Source organism: Uloborus diversus, chromosome 3, assembly GCF_026930045.1.
Source record: "Uloborus diversus isolate 005 chromosome 3, Udiv.v.3.1, whole genome shotgun sequence".
Taxonomy (NCBI): Eukaryota; Metazoa; Arthropoda; class Arachnida; order Araneae; family Uloboridae; genus Uloborus; species Uloborus diversus.
This window is the reverse complement of record NC_072733.1, coordinates 78,683,791-78,702,703: the sequence shown is the minus strand read 5'-3', so window position 1 is coordinate 78,702,703 and position 18,913 is coordinate 78,683,791. Positions and strand designations below refer to the sequence as shown.

General features: G+C 33.4%; 1 protein-coding gene across 2 annotated transcripts in view; it reads left to right on the top strand.

The window, feature by feature from the left end:
- The window catches only part of LOC129219364 (glyoxylate/hydroxypyruvate reductase A-like), a 117,812-nt gene that overhangs the window by 87,386 nt on the left and 11,513 nt on the right, over positions 1-18,913 (top strand). For both annotated transcript variants that reach the window (XM_054853740.1, XM_054853738.1), the window contains exons 8-10: positions 2,896-3,013; positions 6,237-6,304; positions 6,385-6,469. In XM_054853740.1, coding sequence (XP_054709715.1) covers positions 2,896-3,013; positions 6,237-6,304; positions 6,385-6,469 — 271 coding nt within the window. The remainder of the gene's footprint in view (positions 1-2,895; positions 3,014-6,236; positions 6,305-6,384; positions 6,470-18,913) is intronic.

Here is an 18,913-nt window from a genome sequence, read left to right as displayed (position 1 = left end):
AAATAGGGAGTCGTATACTTCAGCCGAATGAAAAAGGGTTGTATATTCATTACGGGAAACTATTTACAGGTTACGTTACTACAATAATTACTATTTACAGAATTTGTAACAATATATATATATATATATATATATATATATATATATATATATATATATATATATATCAATAGAACAATAAACAGACAAGGTTACAACACAGATAAATGACAGAGATGAAGCCAGTACTCTTCAGCAGTGGAAACTTCATCCTATGGTTGAAAGACCAAAAATTTGAATACTAAAACTACGAATAGGATGTCCAATTCCGAAAAAGTCAACATTCAGGATTACATTGGGCAAAAGCACCACATGTGAAAAATGAATGCAGGTTTTAGTTCCGAAAATCTGCATTCATTTTTAGTTAGTGGGGGGTTTTGTCCGCTTTGCTACATCCAAAAGCAAAAATGTAGCAAAGCTTCCAATAAACCACACACCACCTCACTATCCAAGAAAAAGCACTTACTTGTTATGACTGAAGCAAAAACTAAACCAGTGTCCATCTGATAATTTTCAGTCCATTTGTCAACAAAAAAAAAAAAAACAATCCAAGAAGAAAAAGAAGAGTTCTGTAAAAGAAAGTACTGCTACCTTAATAGGCACAAAGTTGCAGGAAACTGCAGATACCTGCTTCAGAAATACACGAAACTCCTTCTTTTGATTGAAAAAAAAGGTTCCTTGCACCTAAATGCATGTCTGTAGTTTCCTACAAATTTGTGCTTTTTAACATTGTTTTATTTTCTCTTACTTTTCAGTACAACAGTATTTATTTAATTCTTATATAAAAATGTATATATACAGCACAAACCCTGATTTTTGGAATCCTGAAATTCGGAAAACCTGTAATCTGGAACTTTTTCCTTTAAATCTTTTTAAAAAATTATGTATATAAAGATGCTTTTTTTCCAGTTTCAAAAGTTTAAAAGTACTTGTTGAAAACATAGTACTTTCAGTTCCAACTTTCTTTTAAAACGTTTTTTAGATGCCACGTGTTGTGCATAAATAAGTGTTTTTATATAATTGTGCAGCAATCTTTTAACATTCACTTTTGGCAGGGGCGAATACATAAATAATCTTTGGAGGGGACCGGAAATTGAAAAGCGCACTCCTGCCCCCATACAATGGTTTATATGTCTTCATGACTTTTTTAAAAAATGTTTTTTTTTTTTTTTTTTTTTTTTTTTTTTTTTTTTTTGCATCCTTTAAGGTAATCTACTTTAAGTATGTAAATACTATGCATTTATATACTTTGAATGTGGAAGCATAATATCTTTAACATTTAAAGCCAATTGAATACTAAGCTCTTTATCATTTCTCTAATATGCTATAAAATTAGCGTTTTTTATAAGGAATATTGTCATAATGATAATAACACGAGGGTAAGGTAATTAAGCCACTTTTGAGTTTTATAAATTAATTTATATTTTACCTATAAAATGTTATTTTATTCAGAATATCATAACTTCATAACATATTAGCTTCATATAAGAATTCATAAACTATTTCTTTGTGAATTTCAAAACAGTTGCTAATTTGTTCTTAAAGCCATGATACGGTTGAGAAAACATTTTGATATGAAATACCGTTTCCATTAATATTATTTTTTTACCAAAAAAACTACTGTGTGATGTCTTTCACTCTGCATTATTTATAAGCTGAAAAAGAATTATTCTTTCGCAAATAGCTTCTTAGATCGAATTGCCTCTTCTAGGATGCCTACGTTTTTTTTTTAAATGTTAATTATTGATTCCACCAAAGAAGAATACATGAACGAATTGCAATATTACTAAAGTTACTATTGTTTTCTTCCACTCCAGTATTACTTCTTTAGCAATCCAAAATGCTTGTATTCAAATATGCTTGTTTGTGTTGCATTCTTTTTAAATAACTGTAAAAAAATATAAATCTTATAGAAAAATCAATTAAAAACTAATAAATAAAATAGTTAATTTATAACTTTTAAGAACCCCCCCCCCCCCCCTCTCCCAATCCGCTGCTGACTTTCGGTTAGGATAATTCTCAATTTCTTTACATAAGTTTGCAATACAAAGCCTATTGTACGTAAGTACAAAATCATTTTTCGTAAAAATATGATTTATTTATTGAATTGATTGGCACATTGTCTGCAGATAATATGCCGCTGCAAATTATCTCTGACTTTTGCACCATTCCATGGAAGAGGGTCATTTTGTCCCGCATGTGAGACCTCATATCTGTCATTAAAAATAATACTTTAAAATATTAATGAACAATTTTTTCTACTTGACAAATTACAAATTTATGTGTCTCTTTAGCAAAATATTTGATCATTACCCTTCAAAATTGTTACTTTTTAACGAAATATGTGAACCATCATTTGTGGGACAAAAGGTTGACTTTTTCATGCAATGGCCCTTTTGTTTTAGAATAGTGAAGTATACTTTCATCCAGATTGATTAAAAAAAAAGAAAAATTTGGGGCAAACATTAGCCGAACCATGAAAAACATGACTAATACCCGCAAAGCAAGAGAGTTCCACTATTTTTTGAGTCAGAATCCGAAATGACAACATTCCAAAATCCAAAAAGGTTCCGATCTTGAGCATTCAGGATTTATGGTCCCATACATTAATATTCTTCAAATTGATTTTCAAATATTGTTTCTTTTTTTTTTATAGAGACGCTAATTTGAAGTTTTACTCTTTTATATTTAAATTTTTAGGCACTTAGGAGGAAAATGTATATGAGCTATTTTCATTCAAATTGTTTTATTGTAATTTTGTTAATATTTTATGTTGTATTAAATTATTTTTAAGAATAATGTGTTGTTTTCAATAAATTTTTATAAAGTTTAACCACATGTTTTGTATCTCTTCAGTATATCAATCCATCTAGAGGAAATACTTCCACACTGTGATTATATTATTAATACTCTCCCAAGTACTCCTTCTACCAAAGGGATTCTAAATAAGTGTATGCTTAAACACTGCTCTAAGGTAAATTTCTTTTGTGAATTACATGGAATGTTTCTTTATTTCATTTATATACATATATTTTTAAATTTTCAATTTAAACTGCATTGATGCATATGTTTTTTTTTTCTTCACTAAAAAATTCATTTTCTTGAAAATATAGTTTTAAATGTGTATTAATATGAGGTTTTATTGAAATACAGACGTTTTGAGGAAAGTTAACAAAATAGGCAATTGGAAGAAACATGAATGTAGTCATTTGATTGAAATTCTTCGGGACTGATTTGTGAAAGATTTCGTTATGTTATTGACTGTGGCTGCTATAATTGGATATTTTTTAAATTTTACCTGTAACAAGCGAGTTTATATATAGGGGAAGCTGTTTTACCCATACACGGTTGTGCTACAGATGTTGGTCCTGAAACTCTGAATATTGTCTAGAAAGATTAGGTGGGGGGGGGGGGGCTTATCAGGTGCATCTTCTCCCTCTGTAGTATCTCACAAAGTTTCAATGCCGCCAAAGTAACAGATAAGTTTTTATCACAATTTTTTTTATCCTACTTGGGTCTAAGTAAAAAAAGGAGGTGTACAATTTTTTCTTCTGCTTGCTGTGGTTTGTATTATTTATTACAGCTGTTTGTATCGTGTTTCCTTACCTTTTCAAGCTCTTGTTTCTAATTTTTAATGTGAGACTTTGATCCTGTCTGCCATATATACTGTATTAGTCGATCTCGCGTATAAGTCAACCCCCTACTTTTAGGAGGAAAATCGGAAAAAATCGAAAACCGGTGTATAAGTCAAACCTCTACTTTCTGAAAAAATCGGGAACGTTTTGCCATTAATTTTGAATGTAAACATTATAAAAAGGAGGAAATTGAAATGTAATTAACATTTTTATGTTAAAAAACGTCCGATTATGATTCTTTTGCTCGAAAAAGGTTCACTTCTGCAATCGCGATTTTTGTAAAGGGTTTGATTCCGCTGTTACGATTTCTGTTACTTGTTGCTTTTATTTTGATTAAATATCAATAAAATTATGTGCTTTAGCCCTATTATATTACAGCCAAATATAAAATAAAAAACTCAATTTTATATTTGGGGGAAAACCATAGAAACACTCAATATTCTTTCCAACAGTGGGTTGGAAAAATGATTGGTAACTTTTCAGCAGTTTAAGTCGACCTCTGTTGACTAATAATAAGAAACTTTTTTCCTGGGGGATAGATCTTGCAATTAATAATTAATGATAAAGCTTTCATCATAACAACACATCGAACAAAACATTGATGTTAGAAAAAACATCGATTTTAAAACATTGATGGTAAAAACATCAATGTTTCGAAAACTTTGACATTGATGTCCCATTCTTGCACTTCTACTTCCGAGCCCTCTGAAATTTGGCTATACATTATCTGAAAACCCTGCATATTGCCATCACTCTTTTTGAATGTTTTGAACCAAACATGTTATTAATAGTTGAAACAAATACTTTTTTCGAGAGACGCATTTTTTTTTTAAACTTAAGAAAATAACATTTTTCAAACAGTGTAGGATTTTATTGTTTAAAAAAAAGTTATTGTTATAGAAAGCACTTGAGAGTTTATGCAAAATTCAGGGGGAAAACTTTTTTTCAAAATATCAAGGGTTTCGAGATAAGGAGGTTCGAGAAAGCAAGGTTTGACTGTATTTCATTCAGAAATGAACTAATTTCTATAAAAAAATTTATGACTAATCTAGCCACAAGTAGGATCATTACTTCACCTTAAATTACGTTTCATTTCATCACTGAAATTAATTATTATTATTTTTTTTTTTTTTGATTTGGACTTATGCCCTTTCTGCAATAAATATCCTGAAAGACTAGTTTAGAGCGATGAAAATGTAAATCAAGTGAAACAGATTTGTTTCAAACTGATTTATGATAATAAAAAATAATATAACAAAGTGACAAAAATAATTAGTGAAGTCTGTATTCATAAATTCACTATCTTAAGATAATAAATCGTGTATTTTCCTTTTTCTCTTGTCTTAACTTACTGAAATAATCAAGTCTGGTGTAAAAAAATTTTTAAAAAAACACACACAAAAACTATCAAACTGAGGCAAAAAGCAAAAGTTTTGCATGTGTATAAAACTATATTCATATTCATCAAATACATCCTCCATTGAAATATTTTTTTATCCTTCTCTTGTCTAGTTTTGTGTCCAAGTTCAATGTACATATTAGTATGACTGTGCTCAAAATTGCTCTGAATAATCATCTTGATATTTTTTATTTCTTCCAACAATATGAAAATTTTCCCTTTATACTCAACATTGGCAAAGGTAGTTTAGCCGACAAGCGTTACTTTGAGGTATTCTCTTGAAAACTGTCTATAAAATAGCTAGCCTGAAATCGTTCCTTTGACGTTCTATCGAATATATAAACATCATTAATGTTGATAATTGAAAACATTTGTTGCCCAGTAGAATATTTTCTCAAAATCTCAGTTTGAGAGATAAGTCCTCTTAAAAAATGAAGAGTACTATTTTAGCAGTTACAGGTTTCATTCTCTTGACGGTGAGTCTTGATGTAATTTCAGGATTTTACTCATAAGAGATTGAATTTCACATGATTATTTTCTGTCATATCTGTTTAACATTCTCTTTACTGTCCGAACATCCCAGTCGCAAAGGACAAACAAATGTCCTCTCAGAGGATTTTCATCAACAATCTTCTTAAATTTCTTCAGTGTTATTTCTAGAAAAAGGCTCCTGCAGTGTGTTGTTTTTATTTTGATCAGCATATATCTCCCTGAAAGCATATGGTTTTTTTGCAGTTCCTAGAGTTATGTCAATAAAACCCCTGAGAAATTAGTGAATGTCATTTGGATTCGTACATTTCAAATCCCCTACCTAATCCTCCGAACTGACGAACCTACCATTACTGAAATTATGCCAGATCAAAGGAGTTATTTGTTTTTACTTCACTGCTAAAAAATCTAGTTCTTCTATGATCTTGCCATTGCGCCTTACTATTTCGACCTTTGCGTTTAGTGCAAAAAGGGCATAAGTCTGGGACTTCCCTGCTACACAAGTCCGTGTCTCTACATACAAATATGGGAAAACCATAGCTAACTTAAATTTGAAAAAAATGTAATTATGCCCTTTCTGCAACAATCAACTCAATTGTGAATGCATATGAAATTCTTTTGCCACTACTAAAGTTTTATTATTTAGTTAGATTTATATGCATTTATAATTTTAGAAACCAGTTTTCATCAATGTTGGTAGAGGAGATGTGATATCTGAATATGAATTGGTACATGCTCTTAGGTATACGAAATTATTGCTATTAATTAAATTTTTTTTTCAATTTGTTTCTTACATAAAAATACCAATTTTCATTGTTTCAGCAATGAATGGATTTCTGCAGCAGTGCTAGATGTATTTGAAGAAGAACCATTACCAGAGTCTAGTCAATTATGGAAAATACCCCAGGTTATTTTTATAGCTCCTTTATTGGAAAATCACTCTTAAGTGTATAATTTATTTTCATTGTTTATTAGATGAGTATTCAAAGTTACTTGCATTAATTGCGTATGAAATTTAGATCAATATGTTAAATACTGTGCATTTAAAACTTCAAAAATTAGCTATGAGTGTTTTTTAATTATAACTGAAGTTAAATTATTTTATCTCACACTTTCTAATGTGCAAATAAAATGAAGAGCTTTAAGTATAGTAGCTGTTTTTCAGTATTGGTTGCACTACTTATTTTAGCTACAAGTTTATAGTGAAGTTACTAGCTGATATTTTTCAATATCAAATTTATATAGAAAAAAATATTAGCTGTGGCCACTACATCTCCAAACTTCATAGGAGATTCAAACAAAAATTCTTTGAAAGATGGATCTCAACAAAAATGAATGTTAACTACATTTAGTACTGTAAGCTGAAATGTTTTTTACGTGATTAAACTATTTTTATTGTGATCAAGATTGCTTTATCTTAAAACATCTTGCTTGGAAAGACAAGAAAACTGATTTATTGACGGATACTATTGCTTTTGATTATGTACATAACCTAAACGAATAGGACTGTATTGTGGTTACGCATAAGTCTCTTGAACCCAAGGTTGTGGGTTCCAACCCAGCTCCAATTGGTGTTGAAGATTCCTTGAGTGTCCTCTTTTGAATCTATTTATCTTGGATACTCTTGCAGAGCATTTAAGTTTTGTTTCACAGTTTCGGTACAGAGGTAGAATTTGTTTTTATTGTAATTTTGCCTACAGTACTTAACACTCGAACCATTAAGTCAGACTTGTAATAGTGTGTGAGAAGAAGCATGTAAAGTTCTTTTCTTAAATCAGACCCCCCTTGTATTCAACACTCTTGAGTCCTTTTCTAATGGTATCGTTCAAAAGGATGGAGCAGAAGCAGAACTAAACACTTTATTTTAGCAGATGCATTGAACTGACATGTTATTTCAGATGTAAAATTAAGTACTGGCGCTGGGCTCCCATGCAAATTAATCCCTGGTTACAAGCAAAAAATATAGGTGATTTGGGTGCCAAGGAACTCTGTTTATCATTGCTTGGTTATCTTGATGAAACTAAATTTGGCTATATGATGCAAGAAAATTGCATGGCGTGAAGTTCTTCCTTCAGTATGAAATAAATAGTAAGGTTTAAGTTAATTATGTATTTAAATTCACTGAAACTTATGCTCTTCCCCCCTCTTTCAATCTATCTCACCCATCTAGTAGGGTACACCTCTCAGGTAGATAACAAAAGGCCAGTGCTCATGAAATATTGCTTTATATTTTTGTTCAGCATATTTTATGTTGTTCCCTGAAGGGAAATAATAATTAATCTAGAAAGCCAGAAGCAGATGTTTAGAGTAGCTACTGAGTTTCAGAAATGCTGTTAAAAAAACATATATACCTGCAGGCAAGTGTAATCTTTCTAGATCCCGCTCAAGAATCAATTTATTTATATTGTAACTCAGGGTACTCGACAGGACGCGATTTTAGATCTAGTTTTCTGCGACATGGAAGGCTCTGTTGATTAGGTTTGGGATTAAATTTGATATGCACAAAGTAGAGAATTTTAGGTTTGTGCCCAATTTCAGAAATACTGACTTTGTATCACTTCGGCAGAGTTTGAAAGCAGTTTTTTCTTCTGGATTGGTCAATAGCGATGTGAATCTTCAGTGGGCAGAGTTTAAGGAAAATCTAGCGAATACGGTTAGGGATCATGTTCCTTTTAGGAGAAAGGGTGTCAACACTAAAATTTGGCCAATGTGGTTCTCCAGGGAAACTAAAGACGCTCTAAATTACAAGCAAGCTGCTTTTCATAGGTTTAGAGAAACAGGTCACAGTGCAGATAGGCTCCGATATTGTAAGGCAAGGCGTAAATTTAAGTATTTGGTACGGATTCAGAAAAGAGAGTTGGAGCAAAGACTGGCAGATAACATAAACAGGAATCCCAAGAGGTTTTTTGCATACGCTAATTTGGGGAAAGTTCGAAATAGTCATATTGGGCCACTGGTTGATGAGCACGGAATTTTAATTCAGGACGATAGTGATATTGCTAATGTTCTTAATAACTTTTTTCGAGTGTTTTTAACGATAACTGTATCTCAACAGTTGACACCAACAAGACACAAGCTATAGTACAGCTTGAGGACTTTTTCTTTTCCATGGATGACGTCTTACTTCATTTGAAAAAAATTAAAGAGACTAAGGCTCCGGGACCAGATAATATTTATCAGAAAATTTTGGTTGAATGTGCAGAGGAATTAGCAGATGTAATCGCAAACATTTTCAATGCTTCTTATAATTCGGGGACAGTGCCAGAGGACTGGAAGCTAGCTAACATTACACTGCTCTGCAAGAAAGGGTCTAAAGGGAGTGCGGGAAATTATAGACCTGTGAGTCTGTTGGGCTTAAAAGCCTTTATTCAGTATCTTGGAGCGCTTTTAATTTAATTACAAATGTTAAAGTATTTTTTGAAACTTACCTCCGATATGTTTTTGCCACTCCGCGTCCTGTGTCCCAGCGGCGGATAACTGAAATTGATTCGGGCATGATCGTGCAACATCGGAATCATTCTATGACGTAACACCCGATGGTTGAGATGTTTTTGGCTACTTTGAGCCGAAAGAACGAATAGAAAGATTGTTAAATCACTTAATCAGGAATAGTTGAGATGTATATCTCCAATGCAAAGTAGGGTGTGTCATGGGATGACGTATCGCGGTCATGGAACGTATAAATAGATTGATCGAAATATTTTCAGGGCTCACTTGATTGTTTGTGTTTACTCCCCATTGGCATCTTGCCATTTTTGTTGACCAATCAGGGATTGGTCTTTGACGGTTTGGCAACAGTACTTGGTTGTCGTTGATGGAAGTTGCGGCGTGCTCGAGCCGTTGTTGAAGCAACGTTTTGAATTCAAGCAGGGCTTGTGATAAGTTTTACTCAGTGTTAATTGTTGTTTAAAATGTTTTAAATTACTCCTTTTTGTGGAGGGAAACTGTCACCATTGCTGAAGGTGTTCGCGGGAGATTATCAAAAGATGTAGCTCATTGCAACTAGGCCTAATTCTTAAACTTGGCCTATACCTGGACTGACTTACCGGTGCTCTTATGGTGGAATGGAACTGTCATCAGTTTGAAATCTTCGATGTCCTACAGAGTGACCTTCCCGATTGGATTTCCTGGATGTTCCAACTATATTCCCTGAAGGTTCCGGTGGTATTCCAGTGTGTGCACAAGTTGGTGTTCCGGTATATGAAAAGGTTCTTCTAGAACCAAGCAAGCCTATCGGCCGGTGAATGATGGAACAGTTTGATGAATCTGCAATTCGATTACGCTTTGTCCAGAATTCTTCAGCAATGTAAACATGCGCAGTTAGCGCAGGAAGGTGACATTTTACAATTTTTCTAAAATGTTTCGCGTTTTTCTAAAAGTGTTTGTTTAACAATTTAACTTTGAAATTTCTGTGATAATTGGGGGGTTTTTAAATCTTAATTAATTTTGGTATTTAACAAATTTTTCTTGTTGTATATTGTGATATTTTTAATAAATGTTATTTATTTAAATTATTTTGAGTATGTTTTATTTCTTACTGGCAGACTGCACGGCTTTTTGATGTTGGGGTTCTGTTAACCTTTTATTTAGTTCTATGAACTTAAGGTAAAGACACATTACCCAACAAGTGGTAGCAGAGTGCGTGGTTTGGTCTGCCCGTGGGAAATAAAATATTTTTTGATAATGGATAAAGATTATAGAAATATAGAAAAGTTGCGATCCCATAATTGGGCTACCTGGTCCAGAGATATGAAGATGGTCCTTATTGAAGGAGACTTATGGGAAGTAACCCAAAAGAAATTAGAGGGGGAAAATATTCCTGCACTTGACCGGAAGAGATGTGGTCCAGCTTTGGCAATAATCTATTTAAATTTAGAAGGCGACGTAAAAAGACTGATAGATGACATAGGAGACCCAAGCGAAGCTTGGAATACACTGAAAGGTAATTTTGAACCGCCATCTCTGGCCAGGATGGCGACATTATGGGAGTCCTACTTTTCATGTAAACTAAATGAAAACGAATCAATTGGGTTATTCGCTGCAAGGTTGAGGGGAATCCATAAACAACTTGTTGATAATGGTTATGTCATGGAAGAAAAGATTCGGACTTTTCAATTGATTCGGTATCTGCCCTCCAACTTTGACAGTATTGTCCAGGCTATTTACCGGTGGGATGGAAGCATGTTTACCTTCTCCAAAGTAAAAGATGAGTTATTAGCCGAGGAGGGTAGAATCAAATATTTGACTAAAGAACCTGATACATCAAATTCGGCAATGAATGTTTTTTCAAAACCCAACAGACACGGAGTGGCAAATGAAAGGAGTAAACCTTTTTTTAAAAACAAAATTTGTCATTATTGTAAGAAAAAGGGTCATATTGCCTCGCGGTGTTGGAGCAGGAATAAAGATAGTCAAAATAAAAATGTAAATAATAAATCTAAATCAGACGCTCAAGCTGCTGGCATGTTTTGTTCAGTGGAAGAATCTGACGAAATCTCGGCTAACTCTACTATTCCAAAATGTGAAAATTCCTGGCTTTTTGATTCAGGAAGTACGGCCAGGGCCTGATTAACGCACGGTCCGGCGGGTCCGCGGACCTGGGCACCACAAATTTAGGGGCACTAAAATAGCCTAAATTAACTTCTTTCCTTTTTTTTCTGTTCCAGTGAACGTTCCTTTTCAGCTTTGAAAAGAATCAAAAATCATTTGCGAAGCTGCGTTTCTCAGGATAATTTAAGCGTTTTCCTTATTGTGTGTGTGACTATTGAAAATTCAATGACATCAAAATTAGATTTCGATGATGTGATCGACACATTTGCCTCTGTTAAAGCCAGAAAGAAGCCTTTTTAAAGCTTGATGTCAGAATTAGTTAGATTTTTTTTTTTTTTTTGCTATTTTTGCAGTGTTTGATTGTTTTTTAACTCATTTTCACCAACTATGATTAGTATGGTGACTATCAAGTGTTTGGTATTCAAATCCTAGATTTCTGTCGTAATGTGTAGGTTTCTAGTATATTAGATTTATAGTATAAAACATTGACTTTAAAATTGTGCTGATTTTCTCATGGGGGAGGGGGGGGGGCACCATCTTCTTCTCAGGACCTGGGCACCAGTTTGTCTTGATCGGGCCCTGAGTACGGCACATTTTTGCCGGGACAAAAGTTTGTTCACAGAATTAAAGCCTGTTCAAAATACCCAAATGGAGGTGGCAGTTGGTAATATTAAAAGTAAAGTAGAAGGAATAGGTAGGGTAATTTTCAAAATAGAGTCAGATAGGAAGCTGATAACAATAACTTTAAATAATGTATTCTATGCTCCAACATTGCGCCGCAATTTACTTTCCGGATCATGTATTGACCGACAAGGTTTTAAAATAAGATGGTATCCGGGTAAAATTTGTGTCTTTAATAAAGAAAATGTTAAATTGTTTACTGCAGTCTTAATTAATAAACTTTATTATGTTTAACCAAGTTTTTATGTAAATTGTGAAAATACCAATTATGTTGATACCCCTACTATTAAGAATCACTTTGAAAGGGCCAATGCTGTGAATGTAGATATGGAGCTGTGTCATAAACGTTTTGCTCATACAAATATGGACACTATTAATTTAACAAGTAAGTTAGGAGCCACCCAAGGTCTTGAAATTAAAAGGGGGCCCAGATTTGAATGTGAACCTTGTAAATTGGGTAAAAAGAGAAAATGCTCTTTTAGGTCTGTTCCTGAGCGTCGGTCACAAGTTCCTCTTGATCTAATTCACATGGATCTGGCCGGTCCTTTTCAGACTGAATCCTTAGGGGGGAAAAGATACATTTATTGTTTAATTGATGATTTTTCTCGTAAATCTTTCGTATTTTTCTTAAAGAGTAAAGACGAGGCATTCAATGTTTTTTTTTTTGAATTTTCAGAAAAGAAATGAGAGGTTTCTTGATAGGAAAATTAAAGCTGTTCGTTCCGACAACGGGAGATAATTCGTTAATGATAAATTTGAAAGTTATCTCACTAGCCAGGGAATAAAAATTGAGAGGACTAACACTTATACGCCTCAGCAAAATGGCGTTGTAGAAAGGTATAATCTCACGATTATGAATGGTGTTAGAGCAATGTTAAGAGATTCCGGGCTAGGAGAGGAAGCAGCTATGTGCTTTAATTACGTAAGAAACAGGACCGTAGTCGGAAATGAAAAGAAAACCCCTTTTGAGCTTTTTTGTGGGAATAAGCCTTCTGTTAGACATTTAAAAGTATTTGGCTGTTTAGCCAACATAGGATTGCCAAAGTCTAATTTAAGGAAATTAGATATGAGAGCTAAAAAGGGGATAATGGTGGGATATGCCATTCGGACCCGAGGATACCGGATTTGGGATCCTAACACCAGAACTATAACAGAAACCATGAATGTTAACTTTAATGAGAATGTCAAATGGGGGGGGGGATCGTTAAATAGATCCAAAGCAGAAAGAAATTTTAATTTTATCAAACCTTTAAGTGAAATTGAGTTGGATCAAAGAATTAAGGAAATTACTCAGGGAACTCCTTGTAATAAGGTTAAATAGATTAGGGAAGTGAAGAAGAGAAAAACGGGGAAGAAAAAAGATATCTATTATTACACAATTGCGGGGAATAAGAAAGTTCGATTGAGATCCCCAAAGGAAGTACTAAAATATTGTGATGACCACAAAATAGAATATGACCCCAAATTTTTTGACTTTTCTTCCAAAAATCCTGTAAGTGGGGAAGTTTCTAATGGGGATCAACCCCAGGAAGAAATTGTTACTTCTGATGAAAGTGAGGAAGAAGTCCCTGAGACTAGTTTGGTTGAAGTATTAATTCCCAATTCCTATAAACAATGTTTATCCACCCCCGAGCTGAAGAACTGGAGACTTGCTATGGAAGATGAACTAGAAGTCATCGAACAGAGAGGTGTGTGGGAACTTGTACCTCCACCTAAGAATCAGCCCATTCTGGGAAACCGGTGGGTGTATGATTTGAGGAAAAATGATCGTGATGAGATTGTAAGATATAAGGCAAGATTTGTTGCAGGCGGAAATCGCCAGATCCCTGGCGAGTCCTATTCTGAGGTCTTCAGCCCGGTGGTGGAATTTTCTTTAGTAAGACTATTTTTCACAATTTTTGTGTCTTTATTAAAATGGTGTCATTTTCAAATTGATATCAAGAATGCATATTTATATGCTGACCTGGAAGAAAATATTTTTATGAGGCAAACAGAAGGCTTCATAAGTAAAATTCATCCTAACTGTGTATGTAAACTTAAGAAATCCTTATATGGACTACACCAGTCCGGGAGAAATTGGTTTCATGAAATTGATAGTGTTCTCCAGCAATTCCAATTTAAAAGAATAATAGGATGTAATTGTGTTTACGTGAGGAACAGTGAAATTTTCCTATTAATATATGTGGATGATATTTTGATATTTGCCAAGAATAAAAATTTAGTTAAAAATGTAATTGATGAAATTAAAACTGTATATGATATTAAAGAACTGGGGAAAACAAGAAAATTGTTGGGAATTGAATTTATTGAGAATGATGGTAAAATTTTCATTCACCAGATTTTTTATATTTCCAAAATTTTAAACCTTTTTTCTGAGTATAATGTGCCTATATCTACCCTTCCAATTTCAAGAGGTACGGTTTTTAACCGACTTCAAAAAGGAGGCGGTTATCAATTCATACCGTATGTATGTTTTTTTTTTTTTTTTTTTTTTTTGTCCACTCATAGCGTCTCACCTAGTGAACCGATTTTGATGATTCTTTTTTTAATGGATAGGGGATGGCTCAACTTGGTCCCATTACTTTGTTTGACCATATTTGTTCTTTAGGAAAAAAGTTATGGGCAAAAAACAGTAAACTTCCCTATTAAATGATCAAAATGATATTGTAGTTCGCACTTTTTATCCGTGGATAACGGTGGCTCAGTGGTAGAATTCTCGCCTTCCACCCGGGCGACCCGGGTTTAAATCCCGACTAGGACAAAGTGAATTTTACTTAAATTTTGTTTCTACTGTTTCCCGTATTTTCTCGAATGTTCTATCCTTATATATTATTTCTGTAGCCTGTTTTTGGTTTCTACGCCAAATTTCCCTCAATTCTTGATCGATTTCTTTGATTTACGGCTAATTTTATAGCTTATGGTGCTGGCTACTGACGAAAAATAGACCCAAGGTCTAAAAATTGTTTCTTTTAGCCGAAAAACCTGTTTTAAAGAACCAGAATAAGGTTTTCGGTCAAACTTATAACTTTAATTTGCGCTATGACCGACAGAGCTGTGTAGCTTGATCGGCAGAGCGTTCTCTTCGTAACCAGGAGATTACGTGTTCGGGCCCACGTCCGGACAATCTGCAACAAAAACAATTAGAGAAATATCGCGCATTACATGAACACTGAATTAAATGAATAAAAACTATGAGGGAATAGAATAAATGAGAAGGAAATGCTCCTTGCTGATATGAAAACATTCAGTGAATTTGTGCTAAATTACTTCGAAATTGCACGTGTGTTTGTTTTTTTTTTTTTTTTTGAAGCTTTGGCTCTGGAAAGAAAATTAAAGCATAATGTAAGCGAAAATATAAGTAACAGGTTTAAGATTTCAGACTACACAATAGAATTGTTTTTTGTTCAGAAAAAAAAGTAATAAATCGTATATTGAAATATATATTCTTCTAATGAGTTTTTGACTCTTTGTACAAATAAATAAAATACTACCTCAATTTGAAGGGTAAAATATATATTTTTTCTTCTTTTTGCTAAAAAACAAATAGCTTATCACATTTTTACTACATTCGAAAAGCTACGCTTAAAAAAGAGCATAGTTCAATTTATTTTGTATTTTAACCGTGCTGTTAAATGATGAACAAGTGCTGCCATCTAAGTTATAACGGTTTAAGCCGCCTGCGATAACAAATTGTAAAAATTTTCAAAAATAAAAACATTTTTCTTCAATATCTTATCTTATATATTAATCCCCTCTTCTTTTAAAACGTATCAGGCTGGCTAATGAAGAAAAATAGACTTACGGTCGAAAAATCAACTTTTCGAAAACGCCCCTTGCTGTTTCAAATTTTTGATGCTGCCTGTAGTTCTTATGCATTTTTTAAAAGCAAAACTCTAATACAGTTTTCCATTTTTTACGTCGCTTTCGGCAAAAATAAAAAAAAGCCCTTGTGTGTGTTTATATTTTAATAAAGCTTAACAGCACTGGACTTAGTTGTTCGGTTTAATTGATAAGTTTTTTTCGGTAGAGCGTTCGGCTATAAACTATCTGAACTTCGGGCAAGCTTGGGCTGTCCGACATAATATCAAATTTATATAAGTATTACGCATTACATGTGCTCATAACATACACACCTAATAAAATAAATGCAGTGGGAATGCTACTTGGTGTTTCGACTCCTTTATGCAGGCTACAGTTATCATTCGGATAAGTTGATTGTTAATCGAACTGTGTTCTTTGTCTACATCCAGACCACTGAACATAATGTAAGCATAAAAAAGTATTAGATTTACCTAAAGAAATCCTTTTGTGCAGAAAAACATTTTTATTTTATGCTAAAATGTAGATGTTTCTAATAGCAGTGTTCGACCTTTTGTACAAATGAAAAAATACTACGCCCGATTAAAACTACGAGTTTCACTCAGTAAACCTTTAATTTTTTATTCGCGCGAATACGATATAAAGCATTAAAAGTATTATCAACTTCATTAGCAAGAAATTATTTTCTACTCCTGTGCTTTCTGCTGAAAAAAAAAATACATTTTGTCTACGTTCGAAAAATTACACTGAAGAACGGACTCAGTTCAACTGGTTTTGGTTTTGAATTTTAAGTGTTCGATTAAAAGAGAAACATGTGAGGGCATTTAAGCCGTAACGGTTAAAGCAACCTTCTATGTGAAATAGTTCAATATTCAAAGATAAAAACACTTATTTTCAATCAAATTTATTACTTCTCTAGAATGTTTGTTTCAATCGCTACGTGAGATCTTCGTCATTCTTTAATCAAATTCCATGCTTTGCGAATAATTTTAAATCGTATCATGCTGGTTAATGACAAAACACAGATGCATGATCTTATTATTATTATTATTTTTTTTTTTGGCAAAAAGCTTTTTTGCTGTTTTTTACTACGCATTCCTTCAATGAATAGCTTTCGAAAAGGATGGCGCAATTGCTAGGTTTGTTGGGGTGTCGGGCTGTTAGTCAGAATGGCGCCAATTCGAATACGTGCCAATAAATATCTCTTTAATGTTTCTTTTTTTCCCGTCAGATGCTGACATGTGCAGGACTGTATTTGCCACAACCTGTTTTTTCACATGCACAATTATTGCTTTTTCACGAGCCACCACTCAGCCACACTTTTAATGACATTTATGTTTGCATTGAAAGTATGTACGATTAAAAGGGGAGCTATGATCAAATTATCACAACGTTGTATTTAACGAGGTTTTGTTACTGATGTCTTTAAATTACATGCCTTCTCTTCTGCGCTTACTTTTTTTTCGGTTCTTCTTCATAATGTTCTTCCTTTGAAATAGGGAAGTATCAACCTATCAAATATTCCAATTTTAACTATTGCACAATGTTGACAGGCTTACAAAACACAAAAATTCACCATGGCCGGATTTTTAAAACCAACGATTGATTTTTTATGAATTTTTTAAAGAGCGATGCGCAAAAAAGAGGTGTGGCCTAAAACGTCAGCAGCTGACGTCATTTCCCTGTTCCGATCAGAGCTTTATTTCCATGCCGTGTTGCGCCTACCAGGAGGTGAATAGCACTGTCTTTTTCAGCCTTTTTAAAGCATTTAACCAGCATTTTTTCCATCATGGGGCTAGGATTCACGAAAGGTTAATCCAATAACCTTCCTTAAGTAAAGTCATTCATGGTGTTTGACTTTTTTCGAAAGGACGAGATATTTAATGTCCTAGAAGTACGGGGAGTGAGTTAACAAAGTTTCACCATTGTTATTCTTTAAAATTGTACGTACATATCCGTCTATGTTTGCAGTTCATATTATTCGCATTAGTTTCCCTTATCAAGATTGATCATTTCCATTTGTGTGTCGATGGTTTTTTTATCTGAATATATAAATTACAATGTAAGAGCGCTATTCCAGTTCTCACTTGGCGGCTTTTAATGAGGCGCGCATTTTGTAACAACCCTACTGCAAGTGATTCCAGTACTAAGTTTTAGAGCAGTTTTTGCATGAAAATTTTTCGCTTTGTTGGCAATAAAAGTTGATCTGCTTTTTTTTGTGGAAAATTGTTTTAAATCCACTAATACATGTTAATTATCCTTGAGTTTTTGTGCAACTTAGCAAAAAAAGGAAAAATATATTTTTTTGCTCTTTTGATAAAAATAATAAATTTGAAAATGGTGTTCATTTCATAAAATAAGTACCTTTTTGCAGGTGAGAAAGGTCTTGTATGTATAGAAACGCTTCTGGTGATAAACTGAAAATGTATTTTTAAATTATCAATTTGTAATAGTTAAAATTTGAAGATAGTTTGAATGTTAAAAAGAAAGTATTAATAGTTTTTGCATTGTTATCAAAATGGAAATAGTAATGCATCTATTACTTTCTATTTAAGTTTATTGTGCAGGGTTTAAATTCCTTGGTTTACTTGCATTTTTTTAAAAATATCTCATATGCTTATTAAACATTTATTTATGAACAGTTGTGAACATATATTTCAAACTGTATTTCTCACTTGACATAGTTTTTAATTAAAATGAAGTGCAAATTTTCATTTTCAAATTTTAATTAATAAACACACTTGAAAACACTTCTTTCGAAGATCCTGATGGGACGGAACAATAACAAATGCAAATCGCTTGTGAGGAGTTTTTTTAGATGTAGATACGCATCCAGGAACGAAGCAATACTTGTAATTTATTCTACTAGCCATGACAAAGAAAATCAAATTAAAAACAATCGCAGAATGCATTAAACCCTACAGACAGCAAAGGATTTTCACTAGCCTTTTATGCGCGCTGCTGTTAGAAGGCTCTTGTTTTCCCGCGCCTTCCCCCAAAGATCGCCAAGCACTTCTTTGTCCTAGCCAACCCCGCCGCCTCGCAGCGCGGCAGTGACGTCAGTCAAAGGACTTACAAGCAAATGACGTCACTCGCGCGTGAACTTTAAAAAATTATTTAAAAAAAAAGTATTAGTCGTATCGTAAAAATTTTTTCGCAGATGATGTTCATGTATGTTACTCTATCAAATAAAAATAAAATTAGAAAATCGAATACTTCCCTATTCTTAAAGAGCGAAATGCCTTATGAAACGATTTGAAGTACAGTGCGGAGTTCCGCACGGGTGGACTAGTTAATTTCT